Below are 17,858 nucleotides of genomic sequence, written 5' to 3'. Positions count from 1 at the left end.
AAAGGTGTCACTTTGAGGGCTAAGGTACACGTGGACCCAAGCCATGGTAATTTCAACTGGCTCATATGTATACGAAAGCTGAACAATGAATAAGGAGGGCTGAAGAAGAATTGATGCCTCTGAATTTCAGTGTTGGTGAAGAATACTGAATATGTCAGGGGCTGCCAGAAGAATGAACAAGTCTGTGTTGGAAGAAGTACAACCAGAATGGTTAAAAAAGCAAGGATGATGAGACTTAAGCTCGTGTATTTTGCTCATTTTATCAGGAGGGACCAGGCCCCAGAGAAGGACATCATGCTTGGTAATGGAGAGGGTCAGTGAAAAAGATGAAAACCCTTGACAAGATTCAGTGACACAGTGGCTGCAACAATGGGCTCAAACACAGCAATGATTGAGAGGATGGCACAGGACCAAGCAGTATTTTATTCTGTTGTACACAGGGTCGCTATGAATCAGAACCAACTTGCCAGTACCTAACAACACATTTCATTTCACTGCTGCTGAACCTAAACCTTCACTGTAAAAATAAGCCCCACATGGATCAACTATATTTGACATTACAAAAAAATTATGGTAACAACTAAAAGCAATTACATTTATCAGGCAATGAGCACAACAAAAGATAAGAAATATTTTAATTTAAAATATTTCTGCATTCAAAACAACTGTGATTCAAAGAAATTAGAGGAATCTATGAACAGAAAGACATCCTATGTTCATGGAAGAAGACAGTATTGTTTAGGTAGCAATACTACCTAAACTGATCCACAGATTCAACAAAATTTATATCAAAATCCCAGCTGGTTTCCTTGCAGAAACAGACAAGATGATTTTAGAATTAATATGGAAATTCAAGTACTCAAGGAATGCAAAACAACCTTGAGAAGGAAGTTAGAGAATCATATTTCGCAATTTTAAAACTTACTACAAAGCTACAGTAATCAAAACTGTGTAGTTCTGGAATAAGAATAGACATACAGCTCAACTGAACAGAATAAAAAGTCCAAAAACAAGCCTTCACATTTGCAGCCAATGCATTTTCAGCAGGGATGTCAAGATAATTCAACAGCGAAAACAGTCTTTTCAACAAATTATGCTAGGACAATTTGAAAGCCACATTCAAAAGAATGAAGTTGAACCCCTACCTCACACCACATGCAAAAATTAACTACACAAAACAGATCAAAGACCTAACTGTGAGAGGTAAAACAATAAAACTCTTAGAAGACAACTTAGGCATAAATCTTTGTGACCCTGGAGGAGGCAATGGTTTCAGAGATATGAGACCAAAAGCACAAGCAACAAAATTAAAAAAAAATTAACTGGACCTCATCAAACTTCAGAACTTTTGTGCTTCAAAGGACACCATCAACCAAGCAAAATAAGTCACAGAACAGGAGAAAATATGTGCAAATCATGTATCTGATAAGGGACTTATATCTACAATACATAAAGAACCCTTACAACTCAACAATAAAGACAAGTCAATCTAAAAAATGGGCAAAAGACATAAACAGACATTTCTCCAAAGATGTACAAATAGCCGGTAAGCACATGAAAAAAATCTTAACAGCATTAGCCATCAGGAAAGTGCAATTCAAAACCACAATGAAATACCACTTCACAATCACCAAGGTGGCCATAATCAAAAAGAGGGACAATAAGAGGTGTTGGCGACAATGTGGAAAAATTATAACCCTCGTAGAGTGGTGGTGGGAATGTAAAACAGTGCAATTACTTTGGAAAACAATCTAGAAGTCCCTCAAATAGTTAAATATAGCTTTACCATATGACCTAGCAATTCCCCTCATAGGTATATACCCAAGAGAAACGAAAAACGTGTATACACAAAAACTTGTACATGAATGTTCATAACTGCATTACTCATAACAACCAGAAAATGGAGAACACCCAAAGTCCATCAACTGATTAATGGATAAACAAAATGTGGTATATTCATACCATGGAATATTATTTGGCAACAAAAAGGAATGAAATACTGATATATCCTACAACAGATCAACCTTTAAAACATTATGCTAAGCGAACGAATATAGTCACAAAGGGCTATATACCATATGATTCCATTTATATGAAGTGTCCAGAAGATGAAAATCTATAGAGACAAAGAGTAGATCAGTGGTTGCCCAGGGTTGGGGAGGAGAGGAATAGGGGTGACTACTAACGGGCACAGGGTTTCTTTTTGGAGGTGATGAAGATGTTCTAAAAGTGATTGTGGTGATGGTTGCACAGCTTTGTGAATATACTGAAAGCCAGTGAATTGTACACTTTAAATAGGTAAATTCTATGGTATATAAATCATATCTCAATTAAATTGCTACAAAAAAAAAAGAAACCCTGAAGCAACTAAACAGTTCTCTCTTAGGAGTATTTACTAGAGAAACCAATTAATAGAGAACGCTGGTGGCGTAGTGGTTAAGAGTTCGGCTGCTAACCAAAAGGTCGGCAGTTCAAACCCACCAGCTGCTCCTTGGAAACCCTATGAGGCAGTTCTACTCTGTCCTATAGGGTTGCTGTGAGTTGGAATCGACTCGACGGCAATGGGTTTTTGGTTTGATGACTTTATTGTAAATTTTTGTAGTTATGAACACATTTTATAGATCAGCTTGCAATTATTTTCCTGAGCTTCTTTATCTTATGTAGAAAAAAAATTTCCACCCCTGCTCACCTTTGTCAGAGGAGAAGTCTTCTGTGGTGAGTTCTGGGTCGTATCTTCACCAGGACTTGATTCCACTGCAGTGCTAGTTCTCGGGGTAGGGCGAGAACTGAAAAATATACAGCAGTTAAAATTATTCAATTTCATAAACTTTATCAGCTGTTTATTACTTTCTCAATTCAAAAATATGTCTCATGGCAAATGGGAGAGTATGACTAGAAAATTAAATTAAATTTAATGCTGTATGATCGCATTTTATTTAAGCAGTATATTTAAACCCTATTATTTTTGTAGCTGTTTGTAATTTCCTGGCTATTTATTTCTTTTGTTTGCAGCTCCCATGCTACATACAATATTTTCTTTTTTACCAAAAAGACTGAAATACATTGATTTTACTAACGTTTTACTGTCTATTGGTTTATGTGGGATTAACGTAATAAAATAGATTAGATATTCTACAAAGAAGGGAAAATATCCAGGTTAGCTCAGAAAAATTCTTAAATGTAAAATCACCTCAGCACCTTTTTAAGATGAGTAATAAGTTATAATCTACAGCTATTTTTAATGACTTCTCCTATACTTAAAAATGGCTACCATACTCTATTAACCACTCCTTTGATCCTGGTTCTCATGATTTTGAGTTTTTTTATGTTTTTAAGGAATTCTTCCACTTAGATAATTAGGGTTGTTTTTATCATTTCCTTCAACTTCCCAAAGATCAGGATTCTCAACTCTCTTTCACTTACTTATCCATTTATTCATTCATTAAACGAGTACTTATCCAGCACTGAAAATATGCCAGAGATTGTACGAGGTTCTAAAAAAAGAAATTTTAAATGCTTAAGATGTATAAATTTAACATACTTACTATTTAAATATGGGTAAACCAGACAAGAAATTTTTTATCATTACTATCCCTATTTTTACAAAATCAATTCTTTCTCTGTATGAGAATAAAACTAAAATTTTGCATTTAATATTTACATACCAAATTTTAAAATGCATACACCCTAATCACTTAACTATAAGATGATATTTTGATTTTTATTTATTATTTCAATTATAATAAACATTGTTTAAATCACAAATATAAAAAAAACTTTTAAAAAACTCGTCTTCAACAAATGATGTTTGCAAAATTGGATACCGACATCCAGAAAAATGAAACAGGACCCGTATCTCACACCATACACAAAAACTAACTCTAAATAGACCAAGGACCATTTATAGGTAAAATTACAAAGTTCTTGGAAGAAAGTATAGTGACGAAACTATGAGACCTAATTTTCTTTTAAATGACAGATTATCAAACACAACTACAAACGCAAGAGAAGCAGAAGACAAAACAGGTAACTGGGATCTCGTGAAATTAAATACTTATGCTCATCAAAAAAATATCAAAAAAGGAAAAAGACAACCTACAGACTGGGAAAAAACCTTTGGGAATGACGCATCTGATAAGGGTCTAATCTCTAAAATATATTGAAAACTTCAACAAAGACAAACAACCCAATTAAAAAATAGGCAACAGACATGAACAGACACTTCACCAAAGAGGACGTTCAAGTGGCCAACAAATACAAGACGTTCATGATACTTAACCTTAGAGAAATGCAAATCAAAGCTACAATGATCCAGACTTAATGAACTGGTTGAAAGCCAAGGACTCTCCCATACTATCGCTCCAAGATACACTTTAAACTTTAAACTGAAATTATCCCTTGAGGTCACCTTTTAGTTAAACAACAAATTGGCTCATAAAATAAAGACTATCACCCATGAGTCATCAGCTCCTTTAAAAAATCATCTGTACAGGCCCATAAAACAAAACAAAACGAGACTACAGGGACACACCAGCCCAGGGGCAAGAACTAGAAGGCAGGAGGGGACAGGAAAGCTGGTAATAGGGAACCCAAGGCTGATAATGGAGACTGTTGACATGTCATGGGGTTGCTAACCAATGTCATAAAAAAATATGTGTACTGTTTAATAAGAAGCTAATTTGTTCTATAAACCTTCACCTAAAATACCATTTTTTAACAAATCATCTATAAGAGACCAAATGGTAAAAAAAAAATTACTCTAAAGTTACTCTAAAGCAAAGATGAGAAGGTAAGGGGGCTGGGATGCTAGAGTACTGGAAATGGTACAACCAGAACAGAATGCTAAGAATGATGACACACTGTGAAAAATGTAACCAATATCATGGAATAACTTGTGCAGGAATTGTTAAACGGAACTTAATTTGCTGTGTAAACTTCCACTTTAAATACAATAAAATATTATCTCTTTAAAAAACTAGAATGAGATATCATCTCACTCTTGCTAAACAGCAGTGATCAAAAAAGCAAAATAACAAATGCTGGTGAGGACATGGGGATACTGGAACCCTTATCCACTACTGGCAGGATTGTAAAATGGTACAGCTACTATGGAAAACAGTATGGTATGTCCTCAAAAAATTAGAAATAGAACTGCCTTATGATCCAGCAATCCCACTTCCAGGTATATGCCCTAGAAATCTAGTAGTAAAGACACAAACAGACACATGCACTCCTAGGTTCATTGCCGCACTGTTCACATTAGCAGAAAGACGGCAACAACTGCCCTTCAACGGATGAGTGGATAAACAAAATGTAGTATGTATGTATAATGGAATACTATGGAGTTATAAAGAATAATAAGTTCTCGAAACAACATGGATGAATCTGGAGGACATTATGCTGAGTTAAATAAAGTCAATCACAAAAAGACAAATATTTAAAGATCTCGCTTTCATAAGAACACAAAAATAAACAGAGACAAACGTTCATTGGTGGTTACCAAGGATGGTTGTGGGGGAGGTGGGGGAGTCACTCTCTAGATAGTAGACACCTGTTATTTTATTTTTCTTTTTTAAGGGGAGGGGGTGGGAAAGGTAGCACCTAATGTAGGTGAAGGGCACACAGCATGACCAAGGTAAATGATGTCACTAAGAAGTCCACAAGAGATAAGGTCATTTTCCATAAGGGCTATGACACATAGAAACTTGCAACAACACCAACAACATCCAAAAAATATGTGTGTGTATGTATATATGCCTATGAGTATGGGTTAAGTATGTGCGTGTACCTATGTATGCATATACAGATGGAGCTGTATGTATGTGCATATACATGTACACGTGTACACACAGGTATATTCATATATACAATAAACCACAGAGGTAGCACAGTCACGGACACTTTTGAGACATTATCAAACACTTCACAGAATGGGTTTTCTGGGATTGAAGGATTAGGAACGTAATTTTGGGGAACAACTCAGTCAACTGGCATAATAGAGTTCATAAATATTATGTTCTACATTCTAATTTAATGAGTAATCTCTGGGGTCTTAAAAGCTTGTGAGCAGCCATCTAAGATATGACTATCAGTCTCTTCTTGGCCAGAGGAAATGAAAAAGAAGGAAACCAAAGATTCAGAAAACAAAGACTAGTCTACAAAACTAACAGTCTACACAAACCATGGCCTCATCCACCCTGAGAAAAGAAGAACTAGATGGTGCCCAGCTACCAATAACAACCGTTCTGATCAGGGCCACAATAAAAGGATCCCAATAGAACGGGAGGAAAATGTGTAACAAAACTCAAATTCTTAGAAAGTCTAGATTTTCTGGACTGGTTCAGACTAGAGGACTCCCTGAGACTATCGCCCTGAAATGCTCCTTAAACCTTGAACCAAAACTACCTCTAAGGTCACTTTTTACCTAAATAACAGATGAGCTCATAAGATAAATAGTACCTATGAGTACTGTTCATCTTTAAAAAGAAAATCACCTATGTGAGACCAACTGGTCAACAATTACTCTAAAGCAGAGATGAAAGGAGACAGGAAAACCAGATTACTGGGAAACAAAACACTCAGAATGGAATTAATGAAAATGTTGACATACAGTGCAATAAATAACCAATGTCACTGAACAAACTGTACAGTAATTGTTAAATGGGAGCCGAATTTGCTGTGTAAACTTTCACCTACAAAAACACAATATTTAAAAAAAAAAACAAACACAATCTGTTCTTTTCTATAAGCCCTTAAATCCAAACAAAGCTGCTAGACTTCTGAAATTTTAAATCCAATTCTATCTGATGTGAAGGTACAAAATGAAGAGGTTTTAACTCTTGAAAATAGAAAAAATAAGTTGGTTTGCTTTAAAAAAAAGAAAAAGGCAAAATATAAAAATTTCACTGGCCAGCACTTTGAAAGTGGAAGATGAAACTGGAATCTTGCGTTAACATCCCTATCCTTCATCTCTGTGCATCACGGTTTGACAGCAGAGCAACATATGTTTTAAGAAGATTTAACTTTTATCTTCCATTGATTCCCTACTCTTTGTTTTTTTCATTTACATACCTGAGAAGAAACATGGACTCATTCAGTTGACCTCCAAGAGTACTCTTAGGCCTCAATTCAGTTGGATTATCTGTGATGAGAAAGTAACACAGTACCCATTTAAGGAAAAAAAAAAAAAATCACAAGCAGGGCATAATGGGGACAGATTTAAAGAGAAAGATAACCTGAAATTAGGAACCCTCAGAAACAGTGTTCTCAGCAGCAGGAACGTGCTCAAATGAAAGCTTACCTAGTCTGAAAGAGCAACTTAGTCGCTGGCTGTTCTTCTGCCCTTTTTGTCCACTCTGAGGGTTCCTCAAAAGGTCCTTGGAATCTAGTGGCTCAGAACACTCCATCACATTTCTGTGTAAATGGCAACACAAACTTATTTTGGAGCTCTCAACAGTATTCCAGACAGGACACAAGCTGGGAAAGATCATGATAGTTGTGCATGATATTTGGCAAAGTCTGAGAGTTAGGAAATTAATATATTTACACTGAGTAGCTAAAGTTAGCATTTACCATAGGCATAAGGCATTGTAGTCAGTAGTCCGTAAACCTTATCTCTGAAAAATAAACTAAAGCAGGAGAATTGTGAAAGAAAACTAGGACTCCAAGTACCACTAAACTAGGTGGTTTCCCTTTATTTTTCTCCTTCTGGGGTTGTCCAGCCTGGTCTCAAAGGCCTTAGTGCACACGGAGTACAGACAGAAAGGGCCCCAAATAAGCCCTCTATTTCTGTTCCAAGGAAACCCCGGCAGCGTAGTGGTTAAGTGCTACGGCTGCTAACCAAAGTGTCGGCAGTTCAAATCTGCCAAGTGCTCCTTGGAAACTCTATGGGGCAGTTCTACTCTGTCCTATAGGGTCGCTATGAGTCGGAATCGACTTGACGGCACTGGGCTTATTTCTGTTCCAAGGAATGGAAAAGAAAGCCCACTTAAGGGTCAGAGAGGACAAGGGGAATCACCTAGTTTCTTTTTCCTCTTTTTTCATTTTCTCCCACCCCAGCCTCCAGGTAATCCAGTAGCAGCTGGGTGGGGACAGTGGCAGCTGTTGGCCAGTATCTACAACTCTAAGAGAAGGGAACCCTTCTCTCTGGTCAGAGAGCTGTGTTCCAAAGAACGTGAGGCAAGTCCCTGTTGCTTTTTTCCCCCCTCTGTCCTCCTGCCACTTGGCCCCAAAGGCACACAACGATACATAAAAACGACAATATGCCATGACCAGGTGGGGTATACATCCTAGGAATGAAGGCAGGCTCAACATTTGAAAACTAATGTAGTCCACTGTATTACGGGACTAAGGAAGAAAAATTACATAATCTTAACTGACACACAAAAAGCATTTGACAAAATCTACCATTCATTCACGATAAAAAAATTCTCTAGAAACTAGGAATAGAAAGCAACTTTCTCAAACTGAAAAAAAGCAACAAAAAGATCTATAATTAACATCATGCTTAATAGGGAAAGACTGAATACTCTCACCCCAAAATCGGAAGCCAGGCAAAAATGTACACTTTCATCACCCCTAATTCAATATCTTACTGAAAGACCTAGCCAATGCACTAGGCAAGAGAAGAAATAAAAGGCACAGATTGGAAAAGATGAAATAAAACTGTCCCTACTTACAGATAACATGAATGCCTACATGTGAAACTTTAAAATTAACATAAAAATCTTTTATTGATGATGAAAATTGATTCCTACATTTCTAAATACATATAAACTAAGACAAAACATTTCCAATAATTTTAATTCCCACCCACTGCCGTCGAGTCAATGCCGTCGAGTCAATTCCGGCTCATAGCAACCCTATAGGACGGAGTAGAACCGCCCCATAGTGTTTCCAAGGAGCATCTGGCGGATTCGAACTGCCAACCCTTTGGTTAGCAGCTGTAGCACTTAACCACTACGCCATCAGTTTCCATAATTTTAATTACATTAGTTTATTCCTTTAAGTCATCTGCAAGTAACTTGGCACCCTTCCTATAGAACAAAAAAGAACACGAGGGTAAAGAATTAGTAACACCTTTTTTTTTTTTTTATTGGCATTTTTTTTTACTTTTTTTTATTGGCATAATCAGAAACCCTGGTGGCGTAGTGGTTAAGTGCTACGGCTGCTAACCAAGAGGTCGGCAGTTCGAATCTGCCAGACGCTCCTTGGAAACTCTATGGGGCGGTTCTACTCCGTCCTATAGGGTCGCTATGAGTCGGAATCGACCCGACGGCAGTGGGTTTATTGGCATAATCTTTTATTTTTTTCCAAGTATTTTCATTTATTCATTTACGTTATCTCATATATTTTTCCCAGCAACTATGAAGGGAAAGCGGCAGAGGAGGAATTCTCTCATTTTAAAGATGATAAACTAAGAGTCAGGTGTCCCATGACTTGCTGACACTGATGGAGCAGAACCAGAGCCCAGTTCGCCCGAGGCCATCTGGATATTAGCTCCTGTCTATGATACTAACCAAACCAAACTCACTGCCGTCGAGTCAATTCCGACTCATAGTAACCCTATAGGACAGAGTAGAACTGCCCCATAGAGTTTCCAGGGAGCGCCCTGATGGATTCGAACTGCTGACCTTTTGGCTAGCAGCCATACCTCTTAACCACTATGCCACCAGGGTTTCCTGTCTATGATACTACCCTAAGCAAATGAAAAGGTAGGAGCTGTAACTTAAACTTCTCTGTAGCCTCCACAGAGTGGGTCCTTATCTAGTACGAGTGGCGTCCTTCTGAGAAGAGAAACAGACACACACATAGGCGAGAAGGCCAATGATGACAGGAGCAGAGATTGGAATGATGCCTCTACAACTCAGGAATGCAAAGAACTGCCAGCAACCACCAGAATGTAGAAGAAAAACATGGAACAGATCCTCTCCTACAGCTTTCCGAGAGCACGGCCTTGCCAACACCTTGATCTTGGACTTCTAACCTCCAGAATTTGAGAGAATAAATTCCTACTGTTGAAGACACCAAGTCTGTGGTACTTTTGTTACAGCAGCTCTAGGAGACTAATAAAAACCCCAGTGCCATCGACTAATATTGACCCCCAAAGCTTACAGGCTTAAAATCTCATAACTTCATTTCTCTCTCATGCTACATATCCAGTGAGGGCTGACAGAAAAGCCATGTTCATTGTAGTCACTAAGGACCCAGGCTGACAGCAACTCCATTTCAACACTTGCTTCCCAATTACCTCACCAGGAGGAAAAAAATGTGGCAAATCACACACTGGCTCTTAAAGTCTCCATTCAGAAATAATGCACGTTGACTTCTGCTGGCATTTTATGAGCCAAAGCAAGTCACATGGCCACCCTCAACTTCAAAGGAGAAAAGGAGATCCTACCAGGTTAACTGGAAGGTAGGAGGCCACATGTGTATGGTGAATGACTATCATACTAAATCACTGATTCAAGGATAAAGAACTAATCAAAAAATGAACATAACCAAGAACACAAAAATGTCATGACCAAACTCTTTCATTAAACAATTGTTTGATTTTCTCATATTATGAAAGCATGGAAATTCAGGTCGTTGTTGTTGCATTATTAGAAGAGTAACGGGTTGCTGTGAGTCGGAATCGACTAGGCAGCACACAATGACAGCAGCATGTATGAGTGTTTAATAGCAATGCCCCATGCACAAACTAAGCTTCTATTACCTGAAGCTGGAATCCTCGGTGCTTGTAGTGTCCTGATCTTTTCTGGTGAAAGCATCCTTCCAAAATGAATGCTGTAGTAAGTCTGGCCAAGTCAATCTTTACAAAACATAAATGAGAACACTGTTTTAACATGACTCTATCTTGGAGAACTCCCAGGACATGGCCCAATTGTGCAGTGTAGTACAGCGTAGTATGATAGTTTAAAATTTATCAATATCCCCACATAAATGTAACAATGAAATTGCTTTGTATTTTACTATGCAGTTAACCTAAGAAGCAAAACCAGAAGAAATCATTCAGAAGTCTTAAATGGTACAGTATAAACAGTCTGACAAGTACGTACAGTACGTATCAGAAGCCTCGGGGTTTACATTTTCCAGGAGCTATGAGAACAATTCTGGCTCTTAAACCAGTCTATGAAGGGAGTTCTAAAATTTAAGTTCTTAGAGTAAATTTAATAGATATTAGCAATATACAATATCGTCATCCTTTACGTCCAAAGAGAGGCTAGACTTTTATTTGAATAGCCCTGTCCGAAACATTTGTTTTAGAACTTTACCTGCACAACTTTTTTCAGAAATAAAAATATTACCATTCGGATTGCATACAGTCACACTTGTATTTGGGGGTCAAAATAATGTGACCTTAGCTAGTTCTCCCACATTAAAATGACTCCAGGTTGTACTTAAAACCCAGATCTACTTTCAAAACACTAAGTTTTGCTACTAATAGAATATACCTCCAGGTATATGCATCAGTTTGGGAAAGGTTAAGCCTGACTGAAATTTAAAAACAAAAATGAAATAAAAATTTTTGTTCAACTGCTTTATTAAAAATTTCTGTATTGAAATAAAAAAATTAAAATATGAATGATAAAAAATCTGCAGGCACATAGACTATCCCTTTTTCATAAAGGGTTCATATAATTCACTAAACAAAAAATAAAAATGGACAATAAGGTGAGATTTTTTTTTTATCCAACATACTGGCAGAAATTTAAAAGATCAAAAAAGGCCACTGTAGGTGAGGGTGGTAGAGAAGGAGCTTTCTAAGGTACTGTTGCTGGAAGCGTAAACGACCACACATTCCTGAGTGCGGCAAATGAATCTTACTTTTAACGCCTTTAACCCTGATCAGAAATTTATCCCAAGAAGGTAATTACCCAAATGAACAAAAAAAAAAATACACAAGGGATACTTATAGCAGTACTATACATAATATTCCAAATCAAGAAGCATGCTAAATGTTTATTGTTATAGATTTTACATGTACATTTTACAGCCATTTAAAATGGCTGAGCAGATTATCTATTTATTAATATGGAAAAATGTCCACAATACACCATGAGTGAAAAAGTAGGTATGGAATGATCCCAACGTACCCATTATTCTGTCACTTGATATCCACATTATAACAGGATTAATGTAAAAAAAATATCACATTAAAATATCACTCAGTTAGCATGTATTACATTAAGTATCTTGAAATAATATCCTCAGTTCAACAGTCTAAAACAGTTTAGCCTGATCTCCACAATGGAAGGAAAGGCACTACTTTGATTTGGAGTTACAAAAAAATCTGGCAGTTTTAAAATTTCCTCCTGATTAAAAACAACTGCAATTAGAGAGAAAAAAACAATCTAAAGTCACTTTTTTAAAAAAAGCAATAATTTGAACAGCTACCTGTGTGTTAAGAGCATTATTTTTGAAGTAGGAGAGAAAAAAGATTCTACTGTTCGTTCATATGAAAATGTCATCCATACCTTTTCTGAGGATCTTTTTGAAGTAAACCATCAAGCAAGCTGAGAAAGTCTGAAGAAGCTTTGGGAAGAGAAGAATCTATAAACAAATTAATTTCCAAAAAGTAGTAAGTAGGTGTATACATAACACAACAAATTTCATACCCTAGATTAACATTTAAAGTAACAGCATTTTAAGCTCATAAATTGTTTTTAAGGGAACACTGCATCTACAAATAACAATTACGGCCTCTGTTTAATGTGGGGGGTGAGGGAGGAGGACCAAAAATATATAAAACATTTTCCTCTGGACCACAAAAAACATGAATCTCAAAAACTATGTCTTGATTAACCTTAAAGTTTCTCATTACTGAATAACCCCAGTAAGGGTCACCAGCCTGACAAACTTCTACCCTTGTCTTCAACTATTTATCTTGCCTCCTTGAGACATTCTTAACTTCACCAACTTTGCTTTATAGCACACTGTGATTAGAATACTTACCATCCCTCTTTATTTGGAAGATTTTTAATAGGGAAATAATAAACATCACAACATTGTGATTCTAATTCCATTAAGGTCCAAATGTTTCATCTTTTTAAACTAAGACAGATATATACCATGGCCAATTCACCAGTCTATGATTAAACGAAGTGGCCATGAAGAAAATGACCACTCAAGGACAATAGCTAAGGACACTTGAGACAAAGCATTCATAACAGATGGCTCTGCTGGGCACTATGGCCGTATCCTGATGGAGATCCCATGAAATAATTAAGCTTTGGAAACCAATGATATCTTGATCTGACCCTTAACACTTTCAGTTTCAGATTTCTCTTCTTTGCATGCAAGCCTTTAACTTACGGGAGAAAACAATGACCAATATTGTAGGACAAGGGATAGGAATGATTGGTTTCTACAAAAACTAAGACAAAGTTAACGAAGGAAAAAGGAAATGGAGCTTTTCTTTGCTTTGTTTTAGGAAATGTAGACAATTTTCAAAATATCACGTTTTTTTTTTTTTTTACCGAGGCAATTCTTGAAATATTGAAAATATCCTGTATCTCTATTTTCTCTAGTAATTACTTCAAAAATATTTTTCTTTTAGAAATTCAGAACATCAGTTTCTGTATAATCTTGTTTTCATTTATGTATCTTAAGATTCGCTTCTTTCGTGGCACACAGTAAAATGTTTTATTGTTTGTGTCTTCTTTTGCTTCTCTTTCCTTAAAATTATTGTTAATAGATGAAGGTTTTATTAACCACAATTTGTAAGATTAGTTACAATACTTTTAAAGTACAACTACATCTAGCTTACAAAATTTTCCAAACTTATCAAGTTATCAAGATAGAAGTAGCCACATGGGATGAAAGAACCAACTAAGGAAATGACACATACAAAAAACAAAATGACACAGAAAGATCTGAGTTTTTTAAATCTTTAAACCGAGAAGCACAAAATAATTTGTATTTTTTAAATGAGGGAAACAATTAGTAGTGCTGGGTTTTCTACTTCGGTATCTTAAAAAATATAAACAGAAAAAGGGAATGCTATTTTCTGAAAACATCAATTTGAGATCAGTTGTAAAATATAACTTTTAGGTTGAAAAGTCAATAAAAAGAGACTGAATAAAGGCATACCCTTAAGCAGTGTAAAATATAAATTAACTGCATTTTTTGTAAGATATCTTACCTTTCGGAATAGGTGGCAAAGGATCTTGATATAAAATCTGTTCGATTAATTCTGAAAAACGTTCTGAGAAAAATGGAGGTTTTCCTGAAATCATAGGAAAACTTGCAAAATTAAACAGCTTGCTATCACTAATGATTCTAAACTAATCTCAACTACAGATATTTCAGGATTACGTAATTTACAGGAAGAAAAGACGTGTGTATATATGTATAAACATAGATAATAATTAATAACTAATTATTGAATGCCTATATAAAGTCACTGATTCAGAACTGACTCAACGGCCATGGGTTTGGTCAGTTTGCTGTATGTACCAGGCGCATCGTCTATGTATTTTTCTATTTCTCCAATTCAAAATTTATCATCCTAACAAAAACACAAGTTCACATATGATCGAAGGGATACATGGGCCACTCAACCTCTGTGTGATTCACAATCACCAAGTAACTTTACAAGAATTTCTATTAATAATCACAATTTTTAATAATAGCCACCTTTCAACATTTCAGATTACCATGCAAAACACCCGTATCTTAACAAGTTCCTAGGACCCTGTACAGGACTAACTGCCAAGCAATTCAGCCAAAAGATCAGTAGAAATCAAAATTGAGTAAAACAAGCTTTTTGACATCTTATAGCTAAAATATTTGCAAACTACAGGTTTAACCCAGTTTTTTGTTTTGTTTTGTTTTGTTTTAAGTCTATCTCTGATTTTAAACTGAACCACAAAGTACTCACCTGAAAACATTTCATAAAGAAGACAGCCCAAAGACCAGAGATCGCTGGTGATGGAGAAGTCAGTGCCACTCAGGATTTCTGGTGCCGCATATACTGGACTCCCTAAAAATAAAGCATACAGAACAACTTTACTAGTCATTTGTATCATCCCCAACACGAATCCACCTGGGAGATTACAAGGCTGTAAATCTTTACAAAAGCAGACTGGTGAGATGAAAAATCATGGGAGCAAACCAGACACGTGAACAACATGTCGTATTTCACATTTTTCAATGTTTTTCAAGTTTAAGGTTATATTTTGAAAGGACGTGTACCAATATAAACAGATTTTGAAAATCCACATGACAGACAGGCACGGCATATTTAGGCATATTTCTTTTAAGTTAATGATTTCAGTAAAACCAAAAACCTGATGGGGGAAAATGCAGAGCAGAATCTCAATTCTCATGGACTCCAAACTTTCCAGAGTCAAGGGAGCTGGATGAACCCCCAAAAGAACTGCCTGGAGATGATCTTTAAATCTGAAACCAAAAATACCCCTGAAGTCATCTTAAAACCAAACAGTTTAGCTTAACTAGTAAAGAATGTCTGCCTTGAGCATTATGCTCCTTTAGGAACTATCCATATGGGATCAAATTGACAACAGCAACTAGAAAGATTAGAGAGGAGCCTTAAGGAGCAGTGAGTTTACATTAATGCGGGAGGAACAACTCAGAAACTGAGGGTGAGAATGGTTACAAAACTCTAAGAGCCTAATGAATGTCACTGACTTGTACATGTAGAAACCGTTGAGCTGATGTATATTTTCCTGTCTATATTCTCAACAATAAAATTAAAGTAAAAAACAAAAAAACACGTTGCCAGTGATTCGATTCCAACTCATAGCAACCCTACAAGACAGGGCAGGACTGCCCCAGAGGGTCTTCAAGGCTGTAAATCTTCATGAAAGCAGACTGCCACATCTTTCACCCACAGAGTGCCTGGTGGGTTCGAATCGCTATCCTTTCAGTTAGCAGCTAAGCACTTAACCACTGTGCCACCAAGGCTCCTCAACAATTTCAATAGTCAAGAAAAAAGAACTTTCAATTATACTGCTTCAGTTTGGATAGGTTAAGTTATACAGTAGCAACAAATAACTCTGAAACCTCACTAGTTGAATAACAAAGGTTTACTTATTACTTAAAAACTACATGTCCACTACAGGTCAGCTGAGGTGCTCTCCTCCTCAAAGTCCCTCAAAGACCAGCTGAGAGATGCTTCCTCAGTCATCAAAGCCAGGGAAAGAATGAAGCAAACCATACACTGGTCCTTAAAATTCCCACCTCAAAGTGACTCACATCACTTCTGCTCAAACTTCGTTGGCTTTGGCCAAGCGGAAGCTGCAACCCTAACATGTATCCAAGAAGAGGAAATATTTAGTGACAGGCACTAGTGTGTACCACACATACTTTATACAAAGCTTAGCATCACACAGAAATACCAAATTTTAGAGCTAAGAAGCTCCCTTACTAACTGATGAGAGAAAGTGAAGCCCAGAGGAGTACACGACTCCCCTAAATTACAAAGCGGGGCAGTAACAGAGCACCCAGCCAAGCCCAAGATCCTTATCTCCCAGGTGCATACTCTTTCCACTCTCCCTAAAATCCTCCTACCTCCAATGAGAATGTTCTATGAAGCCAGTAATCACCAATCACTTAAAAAAAAAAAAAAAAAAAAATTCTACTGAGGTAAACCTCCCAGCAAATTTTTTTATCTCCAGGGACCAGTGCCACACGATCAGCAGCCTCATGTGTCCAGATACATTGTTTTAAAGTTCTGCTTTGTTAGCTTATTTGTTCTGCCATCACATTTCATACAGACGTCGACTCATTCAGCACACACTACAGAGGGCTTATTTGCCTGCACTTTGCTAATATGGCAGAAAGACAGATAAATAAGACCAAGAAGATGGCCAGGTCTTCCCCCAATAGAAATTTAAGTCCCATAAGGTCAGGGATTTCTTGTCTGTTTACTCCCCTATTCCTAGTACCTGAACAATGCCTAAATTTTTGTTCAATCAGTAAATAAATGCTCAGTTAAAAAAAGATAGGCTAATGAAAAAAAAAATTTTTTTTCTAATGAACTAATAAACGTTAAGTCCCTACATTCACAATCTAATGGAGTAGACAAAAACAATTATTACGTGGCATACTAAGTTGGGAAACCCTGGTGGCATAGTGGTTAAGTGCTACGGCTGCTAACCAAAGGGTTGGCAGTTCGAATCTGCCAGGTGCTCCCTGGAAACTCTATGGGGCAGTTCTACTCTGTCCTATAGGGTCACTATGAGTCGGAATCGACTCGACAGCACTGGGTTTGGTTTTTTGGAATATACTGAGTTTTATAAAAAATAGTGCCCCCAAAATTCATGTCCACTCGGAACCTCAGAATGTGACTTTCTTTGGAAATAGAATCTTTGTGGATATAACAGCTAAAATGAGATCATACTGGATTAGATGGGCCCTGTCTTGGATTGAACTGTGTACCCAAAATATATGTGTCAACTTGGCTAAGCCACGATTCCCAGTATTGTGTGGCTGTCCTCCATTTTGGGATCTGATGTAATTATTTCCTCCATTCTGTGATCTGTTGTAAATCCTAACCTCTGCCTGTGGTCATAATCCCACTTGTGAATGGTTGTTTGTTATGTTAATGAGGTAGGTTAGGGTATGTTGATGAGGGTTACTTTCTTATGTTAATGAGGCAGGATTAGGATACAGCCTGTGGGAAGCAAGGCCTCAGTGCAAACACAATAACGGATTTTACAGCACTAGCTGGAGGCCTTGGTCAACTATGCTCCCTGTAATTGAAAGGACAAAGAGGTACATTCTCATGGCCACCACAGAATGAAGAAGCAATCAGGGACCAGATCTGGAAATCTGAACTCCAACCTGCTAGGAGGAGATTCTAACCTTGAAACTCATTTGATAAAACAGTCAGA

General features: G+C 36.9%; 1 protein-coding gene across 9 annotated transcripts in view; it reads right to left on the bottom strand.

Moving 5' to 3' along the window:
• ULK4 (unc-51 like kinase 4) overlaps positions 1-17,858 on the bottom strand; it is a 646,083-nt gene that overhangs the window by 606,101 nt on the left and 22,124 nt on the right. For all 9 annotated transcript variants that reach the window (XR_002785708.2, XM_064274755.1, XM_064274756.1 and 6 more), the window contains exons 6-12: positions 14,882-14,983; positions 14,144-14,227; positions 12,477-12,552; positions 10,715-10,810; positions 7,301-7,413; positions 7,072-7,141; positions 2,690-2,786 (exon numbers count right to left, since the gene is read on the bottom strand). Coding sequence is in view for 8 of the 9 variants with exons in the window: in XM_064274755.1 (XP_064130825.1) it covers positions 2,690-2,786; positions 7,072-7,141; positions 7,301-7,413; positions 10,715-10,810; positions 12,477-12,552; positions 14,144-14,227; positions 14,882-14,983 (638 nt within the window). In the remaining variant the exon portion in view is untranslated. The remainder of the gene's footprint in view (positions 1-2,689; positions 2,787-7,071; positions 7,142-7,300; positions 7,414-10,714; positions 10,811-12,476; positions 12,553-14,143; positions 14,228-14,881; positions 14,984-17,858) is intronic.

The sequence above is a fragment of the Loxodonta africana genome, chromosome 22, assembly GCF_030014295.1.
Source record: "Loxodonta africana isolate mLoxAfr1 chromosome 22, mLoxAfr1.hap2, whole genome shotgun sequence".
NCBI lineage: Eukaryota > Metazoa > Chordata > Mammalia > Proboscidea > Elephantidae > Loxodonta > Loxodonta africana.
This window is presented reverse-complemented; position numbering and strand designations above follow the sequence as displayed.